General features: G+C 38.0%; 1 protein-coding gene across 6 annotated transcripts in view; it reads right to left on the bottom strand.

Annotated features, from left to right (window-relative positions):
• LOC118907977 (peptidyl-prolyl cis-trans isomerase FKBP5-like) overlaps positions 1-26048 on the bottom strand; it is a 124751-nt gene that overhangs the window by 8220 nt on the left and 90483 nt on the right. For 4 of the 6 annotated variants that reach the window (XM_057493725.1, XM_057493726.1, XM_057493724.1 and 1 more), the window contains 3 exons: positions 11893-12085; positions 7222-7312; positions 4384-4467 (listed from right to left, as the gene is read on the bottom strand). In XM_057493725.1, coding sequence (XP_057349708.1) covers positions 4384-4467; positions 7222-7312; positions 11893-12085 — 368 coding nt within the window. The remainder of the gene's footprint in view (positions 1-4383; positions 4468-7221; positions 7313-11892; positions 12086-26048) is intronic. The other 2 variants (XM_057493728.1, XR_008994278.1) reach the window with 2 other exon arrangements.

Genomic DNA, 26048 nt, shown 5'->3' with positions numbered 1-26048 from the left:
GGATCTTTTATAGTGTTAAAATTCTTGAGGAAATGATGCTGTACTTGCTATGGCCTGAATTGTGTCCCCCTGCCAAATTCGTATGTTGAAGCCCTACCTCCTGTGTGATGGTATTTGAAGATGGGGCCTTTCAGAGGTATTTAGGTTTAGCTGGGGTCCTGAGGGTGAGGCCCTCATGAAGGAATTAGTTCCTCTGTAAGAAACACCAGAGAACTTGCTTCCTCTCTCTCCCCCAACTTTCAATCACCTAGGAAAGGTCAACACAACAACCAGGCTGCCATCTGTGACCCTAGGAGAGGGTTCTTACAAGACCCCAACCCTATTGGCACATTGATCTTAGACTTCCAGTCTCTAGAACTATGAAAAACAAATTCCTATTTTTTATACAATGGTATTTTATTATGGCAGCCCAAGCTAAGACAATACTTAAATTTTGTTACAGCCTTAGGCCCAACATGAAGAAGAATAAAGTCCCCACTAGTTTCAGGTTTGGCATTTTCCTCGTCATTAGCTTGCTGGACTGTGAGGTCTTTGAGGACAGGAAGCATGTCCCATGCCTTCTGGAATACCCAGGGTTAAGCACAAAGGACTATCCCAGGTTCAGTACAAAGAAGCCCTTAATAAAGGTTTGCTGAATAAATATTAGATCAAAGGACTATAACTAAGGAATCAAACCTCTTCTATCACTGGGAGCAACAGCAAAGGTGTGGTTAGAAGTGAAAGGGGTGCTTCAATTAGGTAAGCAACACAGGCATGGCCCTGTTAGGCCCAGCTTCTCCCTCATGCCTCCTCCTCCATCTTTAATGTACCCATTACTTTTTCTGATTTAACATATTGTTACAGGGAAAGGAAAGAAGAGCAAGAGAGGACAAAGACCCAGATCTTATCACTTCAATGGGTTCTGAAAAGTCAGAGTTACAGAAGAAAACAAAACAAAAATAGACTTTATAATAATTCCTTTATATTTATAGAGCATTTAAATTTCTTGAAAGCTTTTTCATATGTATCATATATAACTTTATTTTTCATCTTTCAATAAGCAAAGGTCTTTGTTTTGTAGTATTTCTGTTCATGATGAACTAAAACAGGAGTTATCAACTGGGGTGATTTTTGCCTTCCTTGGGGGGACATTTGACAGTGTTTAGAGACTTTTCCTGTCACAAAAGGAGGGTGTGTGTGTGTGTGTGTGCGTGCACGCGTGCTACTGGCAACTAGTGGGTGCAGGCCAGGGATGCTGCTAAATATCCTACGGTGTGAAGGACAGCCTCCCACCACAGAATTATATATCCCCAAATGTTGATAGTGCTAAGTTGAAAATCCTGTACAGAAAGAAGGAAGGAGAAACAAGGTAGGGTGGACTCTGCTTAAGAGGTTTTTTTAACCCCATATCCTAGAGTCATTAGATGACTTGTTTCTAAATCACAGCCCTGGTTTCTTGGTTCAGCAAGGGTGGTCAAAATACAGCAAAGCTTGGTTTGTCTGAAAAAGGTTCATGGGCTGAGTGAGAGCTGCTCCTTAGCCAGCCTGCTTTAGAAATGCTTTTTTCCCAAGGAGCACAAGGGGGCGCAGGAACCCCGTATCATTGCAGAGTTCTCAGACTCCTTCACCTTTCTGTCTCCAAGTCAGAAAGGGTAACAACACCAACCAGATCTGACAGTTAATACTCTTGTCCTGCAGAATACGGTCAGCTATGAGGGCAAAAATCAGGTCTGTTTAGCTGGCTTGCACAATGCCTGGAATAATTAGTGTGCAGAAGTTGATACGAGGAGTCACAGTTTAAATAGCAAAATCATTCCCATTTAAAAGTTAAGTACAGTTCAACCCTACTAAGGGGAGATTTACCCACTTAGGTGTAAACCAAACTGACCGGTTAATGAAAATGGAGCTCCAATGTACAGATGTTATGAAATGTAGGTTTTTATTTCACCCCATCTCTTTCCTCACCCACAGATCTAGACTCTGTGCATGTGTACAATGTGCCAAGTCAAATACCCAGGGAAGAGGCCCAGGAGGGTAGCACAGCAGATTGAAACCTGCCCTGAAATTTGAAAAGGGAATGTGTGCAGGAAACTATACCAACCATTTTGAAGTCTTACAGCTAAAACTAGGATCACTGCTGGGATCTTTTACCTATAATTATGAAGGTACCTCCAGGGAAGTTTTTAGTAGTACAAAATGTTCAGAGGCATTCCAGGAGAAAAGTCTTAGGTCAGTGGTTTCGAACCTTTCATTAATTTTCCCCCAAGGGACTAATGTTTTGACAGATTTTGTCTATCAAATTGCATGTTAAAAATAATAAGTTCCATATGTGTGACTGATGATCCAGATTTTATCAAAAAAACCCAGTACTTTTAAAAGGATTCATAGTATTATGAAATACACAAACCACTATTGCAGTTGTAATGCTAAGAAGCAACAAAGTGCTGTGTAAATACTGAAGTGCTGCTTTTTGCTACTGATCACTAATTCTGGTGCTCTCTCTATATATATTCAGGACACAGCTAGCTAGGCGATATGTGGCTTTGCACCATGATTTCATTCCTAATGATGTCCCCCAAAGTTCTGAGTCACCCGCAGCCAATCAGAGCTTCTGAATAGCTGAGCTGTTTTACTACACTGAGTTGATTAATTCTAGTCAAATGCCAAAAGCCTCAACCCCAAACTGTTAATATTCTATTTAGAAGTTTGGGAAAATATAAAAATACATTTAAAGAGGCATGTAGGAAACAGCATTCAGGACCTATGGCCTTGAGGGATTTTACAGAACATTTTCTTTTTATTCTAGTGTATTGCATATTCGGGTCTACAAATAATCCATTTGGAATCTTACTTGAGTAGTTTAAAAGTATTCAATAACCTCACTTATAATTAAAAAAGAAAAAAACCCAAACTTGCTCTCGAGAGTTTAGAAACTCCAATAATTTCAGGGCTGGAAAGAAACTTGGGGATCCTCTAATTTAACTTCCTCACTTTTCACGTGAAAAAATAACCCCTTTGGACCTGAAAGACTTTAAACCATTTGGAGCCACAAAGTCCAATTTTCCTGATCCCCATTTAGAGCTCACTCCACCATATTCCAATGCTTTCTGGTGATACATACATTATTTTAATAGATATATAGTTACAGACAAATATAATTATATATTACCTATACCAATGGACCTCAAATTTAACTATAACACACAGTAAGAAATGTTTTAAATTATAATCCAGTATCCACTAACAGCTGAACAAAAATTTTATGTAACAAAATTTATACTTACTATATATATATAGTTCAACTAACTTGATTTCATGACCCAATAATGGATCTCCTCTCAAAGTTTGAAAAACCATAATCATACATTTGCCCTTTGCCTTGTATTGGTTATACAGTCTTAACCTAATTCTCTAGTTGTTTCATGTGGATTAACATTGCCTCCCTCCGCCCAGACAAGGCTGTCAGTGTAATAGCACATCTTACAGAGGATGCTGCATGAAGACTTGCTGAAGGACATTTATGCATCGCTGCTTCAGATTGTTGAAAACATCATTTAATTTTGTTCATGGATTGCAGAGGCAATTAAAAAAAGAAACTCTGACAAAACTCCCATTCTTTCTCTTTCTTCCTTAAGAAGCTCTTTCCTTTTGACATGGAGGAGGTATGTATTTGGGGGTGGGGAAGCAATGGATAGAGCATTCTGATTAGAACTGAATTAAGTGCTCTTTCTCTTTTCTTAAATCTGGGGGTTTAAGATCTAAGTGAGGAAATACCACATTCCTAGATGTTACTAGAAAGGGTTTCTAGAAGCATCAATGACAAATATCATTCAGGAATTTCTGCTGATTCTTCACCAAAGCAAGTGTGGCAGGGATTACCCTGGCCATTAGAAGAAATTATTGCTCTCCTCCTGTCAGTTTCTTTTGAAATCTGTGCATGTTCTCTTTCCTTCTGTCAGTGCCTTAGTGATTTCCCCAAGACAGCAGAAAGGAAAATGATGTCAAACTTACCTCTATGAATTCTCTCATTTGCTAACAATTATTCTATCCATTCTTTGTTTCATTCCACGTATGTCTGTTGAGTGCCAACTATGTACTGAGCAAGATGCTTTAGGCTTTGAGTGATACAGTGGTGGGTGGGCAAGACAAACCTGGTCTGCCTTTACGGAGGGTCACAATCTAGAGTCAAATGTGTGAAAGAGGCATTTGTATTCTTTTTGTCACATTAATTCATTCTTTCTCACCATTTCTTACACTGAAAATGACAGACTTATAAAAATTCAGGCTTTTTCTTACCTAGAAGAGTGTTGAAAGAATTCAGAGTAGGGAATCCTATCAGTACAATTCACTGACATTTGAGTAAATTGAGATGGAAAGGACCTAAGAGTACGAGGACTCACATACCTTGAAGTACACAGTTCCCTTTTCTTTGACGATGGCAGCCTGCTCCAATTTTTCTTTGGTATCCATTTCCCAGGATTCTTTCGCCTGTTGTGTAAATTTGTGACAATGGTTAGATGAACAGTGAAGAAAAAGCATCAGCTCATGCCTGTAAGAATAGTAGCTACTTCCAGAGGATACCCACAATTCAAAACACACTGACTGTTAAAACCATGGGCCACTGCCAACGCACTGTTAGGCTAGAACTCACCTTGTCAATGACAAAGCTTCACCTTGACCCAGGTTACTCAAGAGGAGAAGCAGGCAAAAATACAGTAAGAAACATAAACTCTTGAGCACCTTTGGAATTATAAGTCAAGGCCACACAATGAAAGCTATGGTCCCCTATTTCACTCCTGCAAACTGTGCCACTAAACTGTTATTATAACAGCAAGTTGTTTCTCTCAAGCCTCAGTTTTTCAACTCTAAAATGGGAACACTATTGTAGTCAAGTCACAGTTGTGTATTTTTAACCCTATAACTTTTTAACAGAAGTTAAAGATTTCTAGCTCATGTAGTTGTCTCTCCACTCTAAAACTAGATACACCGAAGCCTCCAACATGCAGGCATCAACTTGCAGATGTATACTGGGGAATTTCTAGTAAATCATAAATGAGGGTAAAGCTGTTGCAAAAATACATTTCAAAGCCATAAATAAATGATTTCATTATCATCTACTTTGTGTATTATGTATATCATCACACCATTCTAGGTATGAATCGAGGGACGTCTGTACTTTCATTACAAACAGCTGGATCTGCAAGGATTCTAAAGAGTCAATAAAACAATTTGGGGTCCTTTAGGGAAAACGGCAATGACTGTGTCAGTGCTGTTTACCATGTAGGATTTATGAAACTTCCGTGGGTAAGTGTAAAATTCTCTCTATTCAAAAGACAATTTAGTGGTTTATTCCCTGCTGTCATACTTCTTTCCCCTCCCATCCTGCTTTAAAAAAAATGAGTTACTAGTTCTTTCTGGCAACTCTATACTGCTTTCTAGCAATTTACCTCTATTATTTAAAAATCTAGTAATAAAAAGTCCTTTGCATTTTTTATATTGGGTTCAGTCTTTATGGGGTGTAACTATACAGCTGAACCTTGGACAATGTGGGGGTTAGGGGTACACTGAAAATGCAAAGTTGAAAATCCAAGTATAACTTTGGACTCCCCAAAAACATAGTTATTAATAATAGCCTAATGCTGACCAGAAGCCATATCAATAATAAACAGCTGATAACCTATTTTATATGTTACATGTATTATATGTTGTATTCTTAAAGTAAACTAGAGAAAAGAAAGTGTTTTTTCAAGCTGTCACAAATCTCCAAAACTTTTCCAATATACTTATTGAAAAAAAATCTATGTTAAGTGGAGCCAAGCAATTCAAATCTGGGTTATTCGAGGGTCAGCTGTATTCTTAATACCACAGGGCAGAGAATGAAATCATGTTGCCTCCAATAACAACACACCCCTTCATGTAGTTACAAATACACCAAGCATTGCTGCGTGAAATACACTCTTGGAGGGATGACTGTGCAGGCTCACTGGGGCACACGACAGTGAGAATGCTCCCAAACAGGCACTGTCCACTGGGCCACGGGCGGGAAGGGATGAGGGCTACTTCTTTAACACGGAAATAAAGCCAAAGGCCTATAGAGCCCGATGCTAAAAATTATTTTCTGTCCAACAATAAAAAGCACTTTGTGCTATGAACAGCTTTGAAGGATCCGTGCTGAGGATCAGCAGGCCTTCAGGAGGTTACATGTGATGGTCATCAGCAGAGCACAGGCTTGTTCTGGGGAACAGGGAGTGTGAGGGGCATGATCAGGAACAGCACTGTTGGCGGTGAATCCCAGCACAGTCCTCCCCTCACTTTCTTAGCCCAAAGGTACAGCCCTACAGGACAGTGATGTCCCTTCTGAGCCTAATAAAATAGAAACGAATGGGCACTTTTCCAGTCCAAAGTGTAATGTACAGAAAATGGAGATAGCTCTGTAGGAATAAAAAGGCACACAAAATGCAGTTCTTGGGGCTCCTGGGGAAGGGCAGGGCTTTGGTGATGCACAGGGGACTTAGCTGGACACAACAGCACACTTAGCTCAGGCATATGCTTTGTGCTTGTCCAGTGAGGCTGCTGATGGAAGCCTCCAGAAGAGGGCCTGAGATGGGAATATGCTCAAGAAGGATACCCATTTCTGGAATCCAAGGCAACGGACAAACTCTCTTCTCTAATTGGACAGGTATGAAAAGGAAAGGCTTAGGGTTAACAAGTTTGCCTTTAGGTCCCTTGCCACCAAGCGTGGTGGCCCATGAAGCCTTATACTTTGGATAATAAGTTAGAGCCACAGACAAGGCCTCTTCATGATTTCCAAGAAGGGTACAACCCGTTCAACACTAGAAAACTGCACCCCACTTCCCCAAGGAGCTGCTTGGCAGAATGTGAACCTTTCTGTCTTCAACCCAGGAAAAAAAGTACACAAAGAACAAGTCTAGGAACAAATAAGGGAACAAGTCTTGGATCCTACCCAAAAAAGTTAAAAAAAAAAAGAAAAGGCTGACACATTGGAACAAAATTAAGAACACTGAGCTCCTTAGTTATACATCAGCTGTGCTGTATCAGTTGTCCCATATACTCTAACAGCAGTGTCAGAGACAAGAGACAAACTTGATCATGAAAAGCACAACATACAAGTGAATAAATACCACCTATCTACATCAGCTAGTAATATCAGATACTTACATTATAGGAAATGGGTAGAGAAGTAATCTATAATGATTTCAGAGAAGTTCGTATTTTTCTCACCTTTTCGAAGCTCTTAAGTGTAACTTCATATATAAGCTCAGCATTAGGCTCAATGCCAAATTTAGGCTTCCCTGCCTCTGCAAAACCGTATCTGAAATGGAGAGTAAAAAAAATAAAACTTTAAAAGAATTGGTGTATTTCCAAGTACTTCCTTCGGTATTTTGAGGCATCACATTAGCAGAGAGCTATCATTTGTGAACTACACACATCAGAGACCTGAAGATAAACCTGGTGTGGATCCCAAGAGTGTGCCAAGAGTGTTCAATGCAATTTTAAATGTCACTGCCTTTTTCTGTTTGATTTTGCATCTTGTTATTTTTATAAAACAGCCATCATTGGGCTATCAGGATTTTTCCCAAAGTTTCATCAGCAGGAGGACAGAGAAGACGTGATCATTATAGTGTTGTTTGTTAGAGGTAACGTTTTAACAAGCTTTTAACACTAAGTGCTATCCCTTCCAATAGTACTGCTTCTAGTCAGATAATGGGGAGAAAGGCTCACACATCAGGAAGGAAATACATTCTTACAGTATTTCTCTGAGACTTTTAACAAGAACAGTAGAAAACACAAATGTAACAAATACATAATAAAAAAGAACAGTCCTAACACCTCAAGAGAAAATACTCTCTCATCTTTGTGCCTATACCACTGTAAGACATGAAACCTTTAGGCAAAATTTAATAAAACAACTGGGAACGTAAAAATTTGTTTTTTTGGATCACTTAAGATCTTTAACACATCTAAGCCATTCAAGAAACACACATCCACCCAGAATGAAAGTTCTGGTGGTGCTTCGTCTGCCTGGTTCAATGATTTCCCAGCATTTAGAATAATGCCCAGCATATTAGGAAAGTGCTCATGGGAATATATTCTGTTCCCCTCTGTTTTAAACCAAATTACTCTTTATGCAATAATATGCAAAAAAACTTAGTAAACCCAAACTATCAGGCTATGGGTTGAAATATGCAAAAACCAGGTGGATACTAATACCATTCATTTTCTCTGGATTAAAAGGACTAGGATAGGGAATACTCCAGCTTGCTACTTGCACCACCTTTCTTTACCCCTTGCCTGAGTTTTTCAGGAAGAAAATGCTTACTCATTCACCATCACTGTTACACTAGAAAATGGAAGCTGAAGCTGGAGAGAGGCACAGAGATACAATGAGAGCTGGCAGGAATGGGGTGTGGTAGTTTTAATAGCAGGGCAAAGGGTATCTTCAGCAAAGAAGTAAAAGAGGACATAATTACCAATGGCCAATTTAGAAAGTGGTCTAAATTGTTTTCTACTTTGAGCTCTTAGACATATGTATCTCCTACTTTGTTTCTGCCATCTGGTAAATAAAGAACATTCCTTGTATGTTGGTAACAAGGTAGGGAGGTGAGTCCTTCCTGAGCATGTGTTTACCGACAGCAAGCTATATTTGGAGGCCTGTGCTAAACAGGTACACCCAGCAGATGACCTGGCACTTGCTTTAGACAGTGGCACTCAATTGGGTCATTTAAACCTCCCCCTGTCCCCCGGCAATTTGGTAGTGTCTAGAGATTTGGGGTTCGTCACAACTGAGGTGAGGGTGCTACTGGCATCTACTGGGCACCAGGGACACTGCTCCATCCGACAAAATGCACAAGACAGCCCCCACAACCAAGAAACATCTAGCCCAAAATGTCAATAGTGCCGATGAGAAAAGCTGCCTTAGAGGATCTCACAAACAGGGGTTCCATGGCTGGGGTGTATGGTGTAGGGGCTGGGTTCAGGGAGGCACCAAACTGTCCTGATTACCATCAATGGAGTTAAAGAAGACTGAAGGAGGATGTTATTTCTATAATCTCTCCTGGGTTCAAATGAAGAGATTCTGTGAAGATGTATGTGGAACACATTATCATGGGAGGTGTCAACTCACACCAAACTTTGGAAGCATCTAACCTGACTTCCACATTACACAGAAAGTTGTCTGACTTATGCTAGATCAGCCTGGGCAAGGAAGAACCCAGGGCACACAAATTCACCTTACAGAGAACACCACAGATGGAATTCCAGGACTTAACCAAAAGACAAACGGGGCTATATAGTAGCAGAAGGAATCTGCTATAAATATCCTTGAATTAATCATTGCCTGTGGAGTAGAGATACAAGTAATGGCTATTGATGACCATTTTTAAGCCTTTAGGTGCATACAAGAGGCACTGTACCAGAAGTTCTTAAAATTGCTCCCTTTTTACAGATGAAGAAACTGAGGCTCAGAGAGACATACTTCCTAAGAGTCATGCAAAGAAGCAACGGTAGAGCCAGGATTTAAATTCAGGCTTCATGTGTTCCTAAAAAATTGTTTAGTTTTTGACCCATATTGCCTCATAATCAGACACTATGGTTCTGGGAAGACTGCAGTTTGTTTGGGGTTGGTGCAGGGCAGAAACATAAGGAAAGAAAGGAAAAAGAAAAGTGTTAAAACTCATCATACTTTACCTAAAACAAAAAAGATTAATCAGCCGTGGTATTTAAAACAATATAAAAGATATTGTGCTGATGAGAAAAAAGAAAATGAATTCTTTGGAAGTGTTTTATGAATTTCTTATTATGGAAACATCCTGCCAAGGAGTCTGTCAGAAATGAAGAGAAGGTATGCCCTGGAAACCTCTGGAGATTGAAGGACAGAGTGATACAGAACATATATTTGCAACAGCTATATTTACAGCAGTCAGAGGCAATGTGCTATGGTAAGTGGAAAACGGAACAAGACAGGGAAATTCACTGCAAGAACTCACAACATGCCCAGTGTGTAGGGATTTCCTACATACATGGATAATACTATGTAGTGCATGGGTGGACAGTCTCATATTGCAGAAATCGCCCGTTATGTAGCTCCTCAACATACCAACCAACACCTTGAAGAGAAAATAACACATTCTTTCTAACTATGCTTAATTATTTCCATGAGACATACAAAAATGAAAAACTCTTATTCCTAGAAATTTATGAAAACTTGTTGACTACTTTTATGACTGAAAAGATCTAAAAAAAAAAACTACCATATGTTAAAATAGGGTTTTCTTTTTCTAGTGGTTTTAGGGTAAATGGAAGAGACATCACAACAACAATACTAGCTAAAATATTGAAGGTTTGTATGTGTCAGGCACTTTGAATATTCTTTACATGCACTATCTCATTTAGTCCTCCCCAACTTTATGAGATAGATACTGTTCACCCCCATTTTACAGAAGGGGAAACTGAGTCTTAGGAGAGTTAAGTGACATGCATAAGTGCACACAGCCAGTAAGTTGCATAGCAGGGTGTAGCCATAATGATACAACAGTGTAAATGTGGGCAAGGAAATATCTGCTTTAATAAATATAAGAATCATGTTTCTCTTTGCCATTAAACTGAGACATGTGTCCCCACAACTGCCTTGTCAGCTACATTAAAATGTAGCAAACTGAGTCATATACTATATGCTTACAATGTATACAGAACTTATCCTCAAGGAGCTTAAATCTGGAAACATACATTGGATGTAATAAATACCTCTCTCTTTATATGAATGTAGAACTACTATAATTTTGAATGCTAGATTAAAAGTGATTAGATATTATTTCGTTGTGGAAGAGACAGCTTTCTCTATGTACTACTTTATTTTAAAAAGTTCCTTCTAGAAAGAGATAAACAGGTTCACCTAAGGGTGAACTACAAATTTAAGTAAAACACACTGAAGTGGAGAAAGAATTATGATAGAGAAAAAGAAGGTAATAAATAAAAGGCAGTGAAGGTTCTATGGGGTTCAAGGTGTAGAGCATTTTGGGAGGATTTCATGTGGGTTGTGGCACGGCTGAAACATCACTTGAGGAATAGGGTTATGGCTCCGGTGTTAGGGCAACGGTAAATACGCCGCAAGCAAGTGTACAATATTATTTTACTGGTAAGTGCAGATCATCAAGATTCTCAGTAACTCAAAATCCTACTGACAAATCCAAGGAGCCAGAGAGGGAGCAGACACAAGATAAGGAGATGCACTTTCATGCAAAGAGAATCAAAACACACTGGTTTCTCTCAAAGGTCCGTTTTTCAAGACAGAAGAGTTGGATTCATTGTATAATTTTAGATCTAAAAATACTACCAAACATGTTTTCACAAGAGAGACTGTTAGTGTCTGATAGTTGTAAGCTTGGAAGTGCTAATGGATATTCTTATGATGGGAAAAATGTAGGCAAATATGAGTCACCTCCGCTGCCTTTAGATGCAGGAAGAACACTCTCAGGGACTCTGTATAAGAACAGGTGGCACAAATTCAAGTGGTAATAAATCATCCAAATACTGCTTTTACTTCTAACCCCTACAAGTTTTACTGCCTCCTGCTTAATTTAGAGAAAAGAGAAGAGGGGCAAGAGAATCATGTGAGAAGGACTAATAGCTTCCTTTCTTGGCAATATGGCAGGCAAAACAAAAAACAGAAAAGAAAAACTTGCCTATCCGGTCCTTAACACACATCAATCAAGTAAACAGGCTCCTACACGTTTGCAATATCTTGAGGGGCCTATTAATTCACTCCCTGACCAACTGTAGCCTGGCTTAATTATTTCCATTGTTAGCATTAACTTCACTGAAGATACCAAAATGGACGTTGAGAAAGCAAGTGTATCCCAATTCTTTAGATAACATCACTGATACACTGCTTACCGTGGTCCAAGATATAAAATACATTGTTCTTCCCGCTGCATTTTCTCCAGGGCTTTGTCAATTCCAATTGGAATGTCATGGTCTTCTCCTTCGCCGACAATGAATACCACATCTCTGCAATCAAACATCCTTCCATCACAGCAGCCTTCCAGGTGGACTGAGGCAGAAGGGATGGAACAGTCAGCAAAGCTGCCTGTCAAGACTGGCTCAGTTAGTGAAGTGATAGATGAGTATTTACCCTTTTTCATTTTTACAGACATACATGGAATGCCTTGTTGAAGCTTAGTCTACCCAGTCTGAAAATTTAAGAACAATCATATTTATGTTTTAAGTTTAAACTTATAATAACTGATAACTGTATCAAAAAGATAGCTTAGTGGACAATAAAACAAAGCAGAAAATAGGTTTAATATAAACCTACTATATGACAGGGGTTTCACCTATAACATAGGATTTCGACTAGATTATTTAACAGATAATTATCAAAATGCAACAAATTTAGTATCAAGTATGTAATGCCTTAAACATTTATAACTGCATCTTGGCTTCAGATCCTTGGATGAAAAACAACTGAATGGCTATTTCCTCAATGACACATAAAGGTTAACAGAATATATAGAAGCTTTTTTTTTTTAGTCTTAATTTCATTCACAAATGTATCTGAATAAAAGTGGAAAATCCAAAGGCAAAATCATCAATAACTAACCTAGCTCTACCCCTTGATGGAGTAATAAATGTAAAATACAAAGGGATCAGTAGTCACCACAGCCTCACCAATCAAATTACTTAACCACATCCTCTGAAACATCAGGAGGTCAATTTCTTGGGGCCTAATTCTTCCCTCAACTCAAACTCAGTCAGCTCATTCCCAGGGTAATTTCATATTAGATACAAGGGGCTTTTATGTTTTTTCAAGATAAAACAGGAAAAAACACATAAATATATATATTTTTTGATTAGTTAGACTTTCCCCCCTAGGATAAACAATTCTTTGAAACTTCTCAAATTCTTTGAATATTGAGGATATTCATTCATTTCCATTTAGGTCTTACTTAGGACTAAGAAAAATGGGTGGCTTGTATGCATGACAGTCACACCAAGCAAAATAATAATCTGTCTTTCATAAGAAAATTATTTCATAAGAAAAAATAAATATATATAAAATTCTCTAATATAATGGCCTAGATTCAAATGTAATATTTTCCTAAAATGCTGCTTTTCTAAGACTGGTTGCTTTACTTTAAATCAGTAACTTGATTTAGACAGACTAAAAAGCACTAGTTCTATTATTCTTATTCCATGAGACAATCATACTTTTCTAAATACAAATTCAGTTCCAACTTACTCTACTTTTGAATGACATGACCTAAAAGGTCCTTTGCACCTCTAAAATTCTGATTCTATGTCCCAGTAATGTAACTCTTGATATAAGCCAGACCCCAGCTTCAAAGCTAATTCCTATAAATTAATCATTTGATCACCATTACCTTTAGCCCAGGCCTGAGAAACTGGACAAACCCTGAAAAGTAAATAGCAATGGTGTAGACACTAGGGGTCAAAATGTTACATGAACATTTATGCTTTGAAGCTCTCTACTCTTTTCTAATTCACTTAGATTAATATCATCCTTATTTGTTCCCACTGCAGCCACAGGATGGAGTAAGAAGCTAGGAACAAACTAGAGAAAGCCCGACTCTCAAGTCGGATCTTCCAAAGGCAAGAGCCAGTCTGGCTCTCAGGGTGGAGCTGGCACATAAGAGTTTTGTTTTACATCCCATTCTCATAAATACAGATGTTCCTCTCTATTACACTCACTTTTGAAATACTCTAGATAATAATAAAACTTACTCAACTTGCAACACACTGAAAGTTCTTCTGAATTAGAAATATTTTCAAAGTAAATTCAACTTTATTATTTTCAAATACATACCAGAGAGGTTCTGCAGAGAGTCTAGGGCTTAAGATATTTTCACTAGAGTAAAAGCTGATGTTTCTAAGGGACTTGAGGATCTGAAAAGTTTTGTGTTCTTAAGTAATTTTAAATCTGCCCAAGAAATCTGATTTAGACTAACGTGATGACACTTTTCATGAAAAAAGATTTGCTGTGCGAATTTTCAGCAAACATAGTGGAACATCTTAAGTATTGAGATCTGTTATGCTAGTAGCTCACCAGTTGGTTGACAGATCTTTTTGTCTGGGGTTTATTGTTAGAAGTATTTCCTCCCAAAAGGAGAGTACATTTAGTGGGGAAAGAGACTATCAGTACATTCGTTGTCGTTTTTGGTTGATCAAGTTTGAATGTGTTTTCAAAGCAGGAAATTCACAGACTTTGCAAAGGATTCCTGCCTGTGTGTCAGTTTCCTAAGCTGGTTTTCAGCTTGATGCACGTACTTAATATAAAAATTACATTAAAAATTTCAGAGTTCTCCTTACATATAACCCATCATATTGGGAAAAAAAGACTGGCTATTAATAAACATATTGGTAAAGATAAGTGAAGCAAGCAAGCAAAAAACAAAGTTCAAGTTAAATTATAATGAAGGCACAGTTAAGAAAGCAAAAACCAAAAAACAGAAACATTCATTGCAGCTGGTCTGTTTAAGACAGATAGTAAATGACTGAACCAATGTTTGCAGCCAACTTATAGGAAGATACAAATTTGCAATAACTCTCATACTTATTACCTTATATATAATCTTTTATTCCCTTGTAAATCTAACTCTTCTAAATTGGATCTCAACAAGCACTACCTACATTACCATAAAATCTTAAACTGATAAACTGATATGCACACACATCAGTTTATATGTATACTTAAAACTACCACTTTTTAATACTGATATTATATGCAATGTTAGAGCAAGGGGAGGTATCATAGCCTCAGGGAGTATATAGCCCATTGACTCCTTACATCTCTGTAAGTAGCAAAGGCTATCACTCTGTTAATTCATTTCTAAACTTGGAACACTGGTGTGACAAGTTCTACAAGACAGCTGACAAGAACTCACACCCCACCTTGGAGCAGAAACACCTGCTGACTACCACAGTAGGTCCTCTTGATGGCGACAGAGGCAATCATGCCTAGCTCCTATAGATCCAGCGTTTTTTTTAAGTCTCAACAATTGCTGCCAAAAAAAACCGTGGCAGCTCTGGCTGTGGAAGACCTGTGGTTGCTTTTGACCTTGCATCTCTTAGTGCAAATACTCACTTTAATAAATATTTAATAATAACCATCATGACTCACTGGGAGCTTGGCCTCTACGGGCTCAGGAGGTCTGTTGCTAATTCCAACCAGCATGATTTACGGGAAGTAAATGATCTATGACGTGCCAAAGAGAATAAAAGTACATACAGGATGCTTCTACTTAGGGCTTTTTTGGTAGAGAAAGAAATACACACGTTAAAAAGGGGCAACATTTTCTCTTGACTTAAAAATCTATGCAACTTAAAGTGGGAGAGGTCCTCTAAACCCCGTGAAGTCAAACCAAACTAAATCATCAGAGTTTAGCTGCGCAATCTGAGTGTAACCACATCAAGTGAGCTGAGCCTGGTCCGCTGCAAAACATCACTTAAACTGGAGCTCCGACTTATTGTTCTCTTACTGCCCTAGAGCAATTTTGTTTTGAAGAGCACAGAACACCCTGTTCTGAATGTGGCTGGCACATGAACTCGATGTGCTGACAGCTATTTGTACTCTGATTAAAATAGGGGGGAAAGGAAAGAGAGTACACTGCAGTAACAAAACTGGAATGTAAGAACCCAAAAACTGTGTAATTTATATTTTAGGAAGCAAAACTGAGAAAGAGCCTCTATAACCTAAAAAAAAAAAGTGCTGTAAACACTCCAACCTAAAGACTTTAGCTCTGGTGTATCTGTTTTTCCCTTTTCTAATTATAGTAGTTGGTGTCAGATAGCTTTGCACTCATTCCCCAAACAATTACTGGGTCATGGGGATCTGAATGGGAGTGTTGTAATGGCATTACTACTAGACAAGACCGGTCATTTGGCCAGAGAAAACCAGGTTGTGACAGGTTACTCCCACTTGGCAAGGGTTTTCTTTGCTGCCTAATTCATGCCAAATGGGTTTCTTTCTGCCTGCGTTGTCTGCCTAATAGAGCAGAGCCTCCAAAAGACAGTAGGATCTTAATGACCCCCTGAAAAAGCAAATGAGGAAGCAAAGATGGATTTCTAAAATCAGGAGAGACATATTAATCACTGATTAGAAGAGAAACTGTTCCCATCAGGCATGGTGGTCAAATTTCCCCCAAACTGCCTCCCTTCTTCCTCTGTACCATTTTCTACTATTTGAGATGAACAAATAACACTGTAAGATTGCTTGTGGAACTGAGGGACAGTGAGAGCAGGCATGGAAGCTGACTACTTGAATAGAATAACATTTATGCAAATGACTTGGGTATCTTAGTCTAAACAGGACGCACACACACAGCAGTAACTTCTATACCGACACAGGTCTTCACCATTCTATTCTTTATACTGGTGTTTCACTTCAGTCAGACCTGGATTCCAGTCCCATTCTGCACTTAGCAGTTGTGACTTTGAGCAAGGTCTTTTAAGTTATCTGAAGCTCAGTTTCTTCATCAATAGAACAGGGGAAATAATATCAGTTAAATCATAATTGCTGGGAGGATTAAATGAGATACAGAATTAAAGTTCTTAGCTCAGTATGAGGTATTTACTCATTCATATGTGGGGTACCTACTATGCGAAAACTCTGTTACATGTGGATATACAGAGATGAAGTCAAAGGAAGTTAGCTATGATTATTTTCCTGCAATCAGTGGTAAATTATACTAAACATGCTTTAAAACTTGGTATAAGAAACCACTTACTGGCTCCCCAGAGCTGTCAAGGTATGAATAAAACTCAAGAGTAGGCAACTGCAGTATCTTAAGCTTCTTTTGTACCTCACAGTGCCCAGCACACAGTTTTGGGCCAGAAAGTAAATGTTTATTTAACAATTAACCTGAAAACAGGGCATTAAAGAAAATGGTAGTGATTTTCACTCATTTATAGGAATTTTCCTTTCTGAAAAGAGTCAGTACTCCAAATATTTAGTAAATTCCAAGAGCTCTTTAAACTCTTTACTGATATGGATTTTTTGTTTTTAATACTATTCTAAAATAAACAATCTGTTAACTAGATTTTTTTATAACAAAAAGATTTTACTCTACCTGAAGCTTCTTCCAAACCCTTGTGAATGTTGATTTTGACCTCTTCCCAGGAATTATGAATGTTCTTAATAGCATCTAGAATGGTGAATCCTTGGTGAAAAAGGAATCCTTGTGAATGGTGAAAGCCAGAAGCCTTTCAATTTGCTTTGCCCAAATCCATTTGAGGAATCACTTATCTATGGCAAATATAACCTTACGAAACATATTTCTTAAATAAAAAGACTTTATGGTAATTACTCCTTGACCTATGGTCAGCAGAATGGATGTTGTGTCAGCAGGCATGAAAACAACATTAATCTTGTTTGTGTCCTTCAGAGCTCTTGGGTGACCAGCTGCATTGTCAATGAGCTTGTCAAGTAGGCTTACAATATTCAGTAAACCATACTGTAACAGATGTGCTGTCATCCAGACTATGTTGTTTGACTTCTCTTTAGCTATGAAAGTCCTAGATGGCCTTATTCCAATAGAAGGCTATTTTGTCTACATTGAAAATCTGTTTAGTCTTCTCCATCAGCACTTGCTGCTTTACCTGGCACTTTGATGTTATAAAGATGGCTTCTTTCCTTAAACCTCAAGAACCAACTTTCGCAAGATTTCAACCTTTCTTCTGCAGCTTCCTCACCTCTCTCCTCCTTCACAGAATTCAAGAGTTAGGGCCTTGCTCTAGACTAGGTTTTGGCTTAAGGGAAGTCTGTGGCTGGTTTAATCTTCTATCCAGACCACTCACACTTTCTCCGTATCAGCAATAGGCTGTTTTGGTTCTTATCACTTGTATGTTCACTAGAGTAGCACTTTTCATTTCCTTCCAGAACTTTTCCTTTACATTCACAACTTGGCCAACTGTCTAATACAAGAGGCTTAGCTTTTGGCCTACCTTGGCTTTGGAGGTGCCCTCCTAAGCTTAATCACTTCTAGCTTTTGATTTACAGTGAAAGATGTGTGCCTCTTCCTTTAAGTTGAATAGTTGGAGTCCATAGTAGGGCTACTAATTGGTCTGATTTCAATACTGTTATGTCAGTACTGAATACATTCACTGGGTGGTTTTGAAGTTCTTCTATGTGTTATTCTTACGAGTCTCTAACATTAAATTTTAAAGGAATCATTTAAAAGTATATATATTTTTTATCAATGTTAATAAGTACAATCTCCCCTAGAATAAGAAAATCATTTTAGACAATTTTGCCATCTGTACCACATTTCGTTAAAATGACCAAGAACCTAGCTTCCAGACTATTAAGCTATTATTATTTTTAATATTATAGTTCTACCATTTCATGGATCTTTCAAAATAAATGTACCAACTTCACTGTCATGTTATGGAAATTTCTTTTTTGCAAATGTTTCTTATGCCTACAGTCTTCATTTCTTGGCATTACTTTTTGTGATGTTTAGTATACCCTACAGAATTTTTTTTTCAAAAAGGCTTAAGTTTGCACATTCCAAAAAGTTAATTTTTTGTTCTCAATACTTAAATAATAATTTGGCTAAGTACAGAAGTCTAGATTCAAAATACTCATAGTCATAGACAATGCTCAAAACATTGTTTTTTAATGTATTGTGTCACAAATAAGAAATCTGATGTCAATCTGATTCTCATTCCTTTGTGTACAGTTTGTTCCTCCATGGGAGAATTAAAAATTTTCTATTAAGCTATGGAATTAAGAAATTTTACCAGGATGTATTTCGATGAAAAAGCTTGCCTTACTCCTGTATGCCATCATCAACTGGCCCTTTCAATCTTAAGACTCTTCTATCTTCTCTAGGAAACTTTCTTCTATTAAACATTTGATTTGATGTATATTGTCTATCCTTTATCATCTCTGCCTTCTAATTTTTCTTCCACTTTCATCTGTTTTTATTCCATGTTCTGAGATATCCTTGACTATCACATTAACAATTCAGATTTCTACTTAAAAAAATAACTACTATCTATTGAGCACCTACTGTTCACCAGAAAATGAAACTAAAAATCTTAGATTTAAACCTCATGGATGTGGTTTAAAGAAGAAAGATGATGTGGAGCTCTTATCATCAGACCCATGTGAGAAAAATAGCTTTGGACGGACATCAGGAGATTGGTAAATAAATGTGCATTCACTTCAAAAAAACGTTTAAGTTGACAATAATCTCTTGGAGTCTTTCTCCGCCAGTACATATAGACCTACTTCATTCATACGGCCCAGAGAGGGATGCCAGGGTACTGAGAACAGATTCGCTGAGCTGAACTGGGGAGGGGTGCCAGGGACAGCCACGTCTTGCAACTCTGGAGATGGAGGGTGGCAGAGAGACAGCAGGCAGCCGTGGGCCTGGGGCCCTGCCAGGGGAGGCCTCAAAGCCCACTCTCGGGTTGGCATCCCCATGCCGGGCAGTGCACCAAGGAGAATATAAAACTGACTCATACAAGGAGTAATGATGAAAATGAAACTTCCAAAAGACCAAGGCAGCAGTGTGGACTAGATTTGATCTCTACCTCCTAGGTCTATATCTCCAATCTTGGACAGTAAGAGCTAGTGCCCAGTGGTGACCTCAAGTCAGAAGAAGCTCCTAACCAAGATCACCAAGAACGCTGCATCGTTTTTCTGTCCTTGCTAAGATATAAAAGTAGACTCGGTTTTTGAGAGATTCCTTTGTAAGGTCTGAAACACAAAGGATTTTTTCAAGGTGACCTTCAGCTCATTACAGTGGCATTTGGAAGAACATCGCCAAACTCTATGTTTTGCTCAATTGGCCTTTAAGAGTTACAAATAAATTGGAAGCTGCAGAAAAAGTGGGGAAGAAGGTATGCACTTCACCAAAGGATTGGTTACTTATCTAGACATTCTCTCTTGGTAATTCTCTAAATTGAGAGCATTTCTGGTGCATTTTAAATGGTTTCATTCACTTGAAAGGGAGACATATATTCCATTCATAAAATCTGGCAAAATGTACTTGATTTTGAAATCCTTATAAAGCATACCATGTTAAAGCTGAAAGGGGCATTGAGTCACTCCTGCTCATTTTAAAGCTTCAAGAAATTAAGTGACTTGTCACATCACAAGGCTTTGTCCGTGGTGAGCTGACTCCCAGTTATCTCCCACTACTGTGCATTTTCCTTACAGACAAGATATCTGATCATCCCTAGGGAGGACTCTCTATTTGGTCCTCAGCTGCTGTCATAGATGCTGTCATTGATCTCCCTTTTGGATTTTTGCCCCTTTTATTATGGAAAAATGTCAAACATAAAGACTATGATATAAAAAACTCCCATGTGCCCCTCACTCTACAAGTATAAAGAATATAAAAACCTCCCATGTGTCCTCACTCTACAATTATTAACATGACTAATTTTCTTGTATCTACACCTGTCTCCAGTTCCCCTTCCTACACAGATTTTAAAGCAAATCCAATATTCATGTAATTTCCTCTGTAAACACTCCATGTGTAACATGCAAGAACTCTCTCATACATACATATATATCTACAATACAATGCCCACAACTAATAAAAATTAACAATAATTCCTTAAAAAAAATTCAGATTTCTGGGATTGTCCATTTTGTTTTACAACCCCTCCTCTGAGTTGACAGTCATATTCTTAATTTCCAGAAACTTTCTTATCCTCCCCTTCCTTTTTCAGAGAAGTTGGTTTTTTATTTTATTTTATTTTATTTTATTTTTATTTTGGAATCATTAATCTACAATTACATGAAGAACATTATGTTTACTAGGCTCCCCCCTTCACCAAGTCGCCCCCATATACCCCTTCACAGTCACTGTCCATCTGCGTAGTAAGATAGAGAAGCTGGTTTTTTAACTTAGGAATTTAATATCCTGTTAAATATCTCTGAAGATAGTAACTGGTATTTTAAAAGTTCTGTTTCTTCTTAGTCTACCTTGGTGCTTCTTTTTCATGGTATTTGCTGATGTTTCTTTGTTGTCTAGTCATATTAGGATTCAGAAAGATCACGATTATAGTAACCTGGCAGTTTTTCTAACCACTTGGGTATATTTCCATAGCAGGCCTTTACCCAAAAGGGGTAGGCTGACTGTGGAAATCTATGGGTGAAGATTCCACAAATATTATTTGAGCATTTACTATGTGCTGAGCATGATGTGCACAGGAAGTTTGGGGACACCATTTCCCACTGGTAGTGTATGAAAAAGTTTACTTCAGGTGCATAACACATGAGCATAATTACTAAATAGTTGGCATACTTACTATGCATATTTTCTTCCTTCGAGTCTGTTTTAAAAGTCCTAAGATAATTTAGATTTTCATTCTCAGTCCAAGTCCTAACATATGGAGTATTCTGAAGCCGATCACTATTTTATTTTAGAAATCTGGCCTTACTGGCTTTAGCCTGGGAGCAAAAGACAGTCAAACCCTAGAATAGTAATTCTGAATCCTTGGTGGCAAATCACTCTCCACCTGCTTATCTCTCATGTCAGTGGGATTTGAAGAGGGAAAGGAGGTGAGAGGGAAGGGTACTCCAACAACTTGAATCCTACACATCACTGTTAAAATTTTCACATTTGAAAATACTGCCAATTGTCTGCATTCTTTGCACTCAAATGTGGGTGAAAGCACTGTGAGGCAAGGGGCGAGAGAGCCACATACAACTAGCATGTTGACGTGCCTATTCCAAGCACTGAAGTTAACAAATCAGATGTGAGAGACAGGGAACTGGGGGCAGAGGTGCTAATACCTATGCAGAGCCTTACTGTCAGTCAGACAGGATCTTCTAAGAAAGTAAAGCTTAAAAGTAACAATGTAGCCAGTACTGCAATTAAGCTAAAGAACATGACTAAAATATCAGTCATCATAATAATGTCAATTACAGTACCTTAGAACACAAGAGTTTTTTTTTAATGGAAAAAGCACAACATTTAATAAAAATTATGAGATGGTTATATTAATATATGAAAAAGTACACTGGAATAGAATCTAAACATTTATTTGTGAGCATTAGGATCCTTATGGAAAAAGTAAAAATAAAAATTTCTTTGAGAAAGTATAAATCCTGTCAAACTAATAATGTAAGTTCTCTCTTCCACATAGAAACAGATTATTTAAGAAGATCACAATTCAGTGAAAGTCTTGATTCAGACCATAACTTTACCCTTCAAAAAACAAACAAAAATCCTGGAGAAATAGATTTAGGAAGATTGCTATTAAGAAGATATATAATTAATTTGAAGATAGTTACTAAAGACAAATTGATCATGGGTTCTAGGTCCAACCTGGTAGAGCCAAAGGGATTTGCTAATGAACTGGATGTAGGATATAAGGTGAAGAGGAGTCAAGGATTTCCTTCCTTAGGTCTATTTAAAGGAAGCAAAACAAATTACATAAACATAATATAGAGGGTGAGGGTTAAAAAAAGAAATGAAGTGTTCACCATATAGTAGGCACCTTTCTTCATTAATTGCACAACTGTTGGCTCCCCCATGCCTCTGACCCGCAGATTTGGAGGGAATGCGACGGAATGCTGAAGATCTGAAAGGCCAGCCAGGGGACTCAAGGCGTTACAGCACGAGAGAAATGCCAAAAAGGCACTCCTCATATGTATTGAGCAAATGAACTTAAACACCTAAACAATTCTGAGTAGGGGGTTCAACACACAATCATTATGTGACCTTGAGTGTAGCCCTAGGGTGTGACCCTCCTCCAGGATACCGAAACCATGTGAGGGCTGTCACCAGTTGTAGGAACTGTTTTGGCTTTAATCATTCTGTTTTTGATCATGCATCAAGAGTTGTAGGAAAAACAATCAAGTCATATGTATTTGTACATTTGATTTCTATATTACTTGATTTATGCATTAATCCCATTAACCCCAGACTTTCCCCTTTTAAGTAGTAGATAGATATAATAAAGAATATAGCAAGTACAGTTTCTAACAGAAGGCTTTTAACATAGTTTACTTCTCCATATTCTGCAGTATGAAATAAGTCTACTTCTTTAATTTACGTGACATGAAATAAAGATAGGAAGTAGATTTAGTGCACCTGGAAGGTAATTGTAGGTGATCAGGTTTATGCCTATAGACTGAGTTTTGATCTGAGTTGGGCAAGGGCAGCAAAACAGCCATGGGTGCAGAAGCTTTCTCTCAAAACTGGGGGGGGTGAGGTTCTAAGCCTCTGTTGGCCCCCAGTTTCTCACCTGATGGCCCCACTGCGACTGTGCCTGTCTTAGGTTGTTCCTCCCTTGAGGAATCTTACCCATCTCTGCTAACCAGCCATCTTCCGGGGCTGCACAGGGACATATAAAGTTGGTAAGTGAGACAGAAGTAGTATTCTTTGAAGAGGTTAGCTTTCTGCCTTTTTGAAAATTTATGCTTCATGGCTACTATGCCCAGCACTTGTCTTGAGGTATCTTCATTAGTTGGAAAGGCTTTGGTGCACTACAATTTTATGTATGAGACACAAATTCTAGAAAAAGGGTTGTATTCAGGAAGGGAGAAGAAAAGTTACAAAAGTAGCAAACGGAAGAAAAATGTGAGATTGATTATTTCTACGACATAACTTCTTGTAGAATAGCATAAGCCTGTATAGGTTTTAGCAGACTATTAATTAAATTACATACATTAACAGAACAGGAATACACATACATAACAAGAGCAGACCTACAATTAGGGGCCATATCCAATGAAACCAAGAAAACAAGTAACCCAGGCATTTGTGAAAACTTATTAATAATATTATGAATATTGTCTAGTTGATTCTGAATGGTTTGAGAAAAGTCAGACAAACACATTCCTGGAAATTGTTCACATCCCAATTGTTCTTTTAACAGCAGATCATCTATAGTAGCACAATTCTGAAGCACCGCAACTTGCACTTCTAGCTCTTGATTGAGTTCAGTTAATACAGAAGCAGTCAAATTCGTTGTCTTACTACATGCACAGGCCAGCTTAGATACCTCTTTTTGCATTTCACCGACAAGTCCAGGAACTGGCAGGATGAAATGCTGCTGCAACTGCAACAGACATGGGATCTAAAAGTTTCAAGTTGTTGTCACAATCAGACGGCAGAGCTCAGAGAAATCTTTTATGACTATTTCCGGGATAATCTATTAGAGTAGGAAGGATGCATCCCACGCCACATATACTTTGATAATGTGAAGAGAGGGCTTAGGGAGTGGATTTGTACCATCTGCCCTGCCCCTAAGGTGGGCTGGGTTGTTCTGTTTGCTAGGGCTGTTTACAGTGAAGTCACGGGTTATGCTGAGATACCCTTCTTTATTTGCAGAACACTCAAACATTCCAGGCCAAGTTGCTCCTGGCCTTTTGACCTTTAACTGATCTCACTGAAGATTTCTATATTCCTAGTCTGGTATCTTTACCCTAGAGAATTACTGTGGCATTGACTTTGCATAATGCTTAACACAGAGTTTCCATAGGGACTTCTTTGCCAATAGTTACATTGCTCTGACTGTAAATATCCTGCCTTGCTTTTTCCGGAGGCCCTCACCCTACTCTGACTACACCTAAGGTCCCTGGTCTCATTCCCCCCTCTACAGATGGAGACACTAGCTGCTGCTAGGAAATGGGGGTGACGACCGCTCTGGCTGCTTCATGCTGAGAGGGGACGCAATAAGGGTGCAGTTAGGTCTCCATCAGTGGTTGGTCGAGAGGGCCTTGGAAGATTGGTGCTTCTTGGGTTCCATTTCTATTACTATTTGCAGTTTTATGGCTTCTAGGCAAAATGGAACAAATTGTGTTATCAGGTTAAGGAGCAACATTTGGAGTTGGTTCAACTTGACAAGATTAAGAATGTATGGCTGAATATGAGAACTAGAAATAGTAAAACTTTAATTGCAATGATAAGAGAAAACTAAAACATCTGGAGAATTCATAGCCAGATATTTTGGGGGAACTAGAATTCTGGATTTAATCTATGTCCCAATGACTAGTACTAGGATTCAGTATAGACAAGGCTACATTATTGAAACAATACTTTTCTCTAAAATCACCTTCATTTTTATTAGAAGTATTAGGTAGAGAGAAAGATAAATGTTTCAATTCTGCTTATAAAGATATTGTTATTTACTAAACTGTTGTCATCTTAAGAGAAAAAGCTTAAAATACTTTATCAGCAACATTTGAAAAAAGCCACAAAATCATCTTCCTTAGTTTACTTAATTCTATGTAACCAATACCTGTTCTGCTGAAATCTAGTTCTTTACTAGTTTAGGAGTAATAAAACAGTGACTATAAAAGACAAAAGACTCACAGATGACAATGGTTAAAGATCTGATGAGAGCTTACTGTAAGACAGTTGACATAAAGAAATTTTGATATTTCTGTAACACAAAACATTTAGTAACAAAGTTTAGCATCATTCCCTTTGACAGTGCTTTCCAGGTAATTAATTTAGCAGGTAATTAAATATCAGATAAATAAGGCCAATTAGCCAAATACTTTCTCCAATGAGGAAAAATTCCTCTGACATGTTCCAGGGGCCCTCTGGAACATATCAGAGTTAACTAGAGGTAAAAGCACCTTTTTGACTTTGATTTTGGGAAGTTGTCAGAAGAAAGTTTCTTTGACACTTGCTTAAATAAGATTATAGGTTGCCATGAAGCAATTCTTATCTATTTAACCAGAATGACAACAAAATACCTCAAAGGCAAATACAGAAGGTTACACAATTGTCAGCAAAGTTTAGCTTTTAGTCCTTTTAATATTAAGATCTCATTTTCTTAAATACTCAGACAACTCATTGAGGCTTTAAGCATGAGAAACTGCTTTGATAAAACAATTAGAAAACCTTTTGCAATTTTTCAACATTAAGAGCAGACTAACAGTTTAAGAAAATTTTGTCCTTTTAACTGAAAACAAAATTCTAATTTGCCGTGTACTTGATATCAAGACTCACTTGCTTTAATTTTACATAGCATGACCATATCAATTCTTCCACAAACTTTCCACAACTTCCTTTTTACATTTGGAGTTCTCCCTCTTTAAATAAACAGCTGTACTT

Source organism: Manis pentadactyla, chromosome 16 (assembly GCF_030020395.1).
Source record: "Manis pentadactyla isolate mManPen7 chromosome 16, mManPen7.hap1, whole genome shotgun sequence".
NCBI classification, from domain to species: Eukaryota; Metazoa; Chordata; class Mammalia; order Pholidota; family Manidae; genus Manis; species Manis pentadactyla.
Note: the sequence above shows the minus strand (reverse complement) of the source record. Positions and strands in the feature narration are given on the sequence as shown.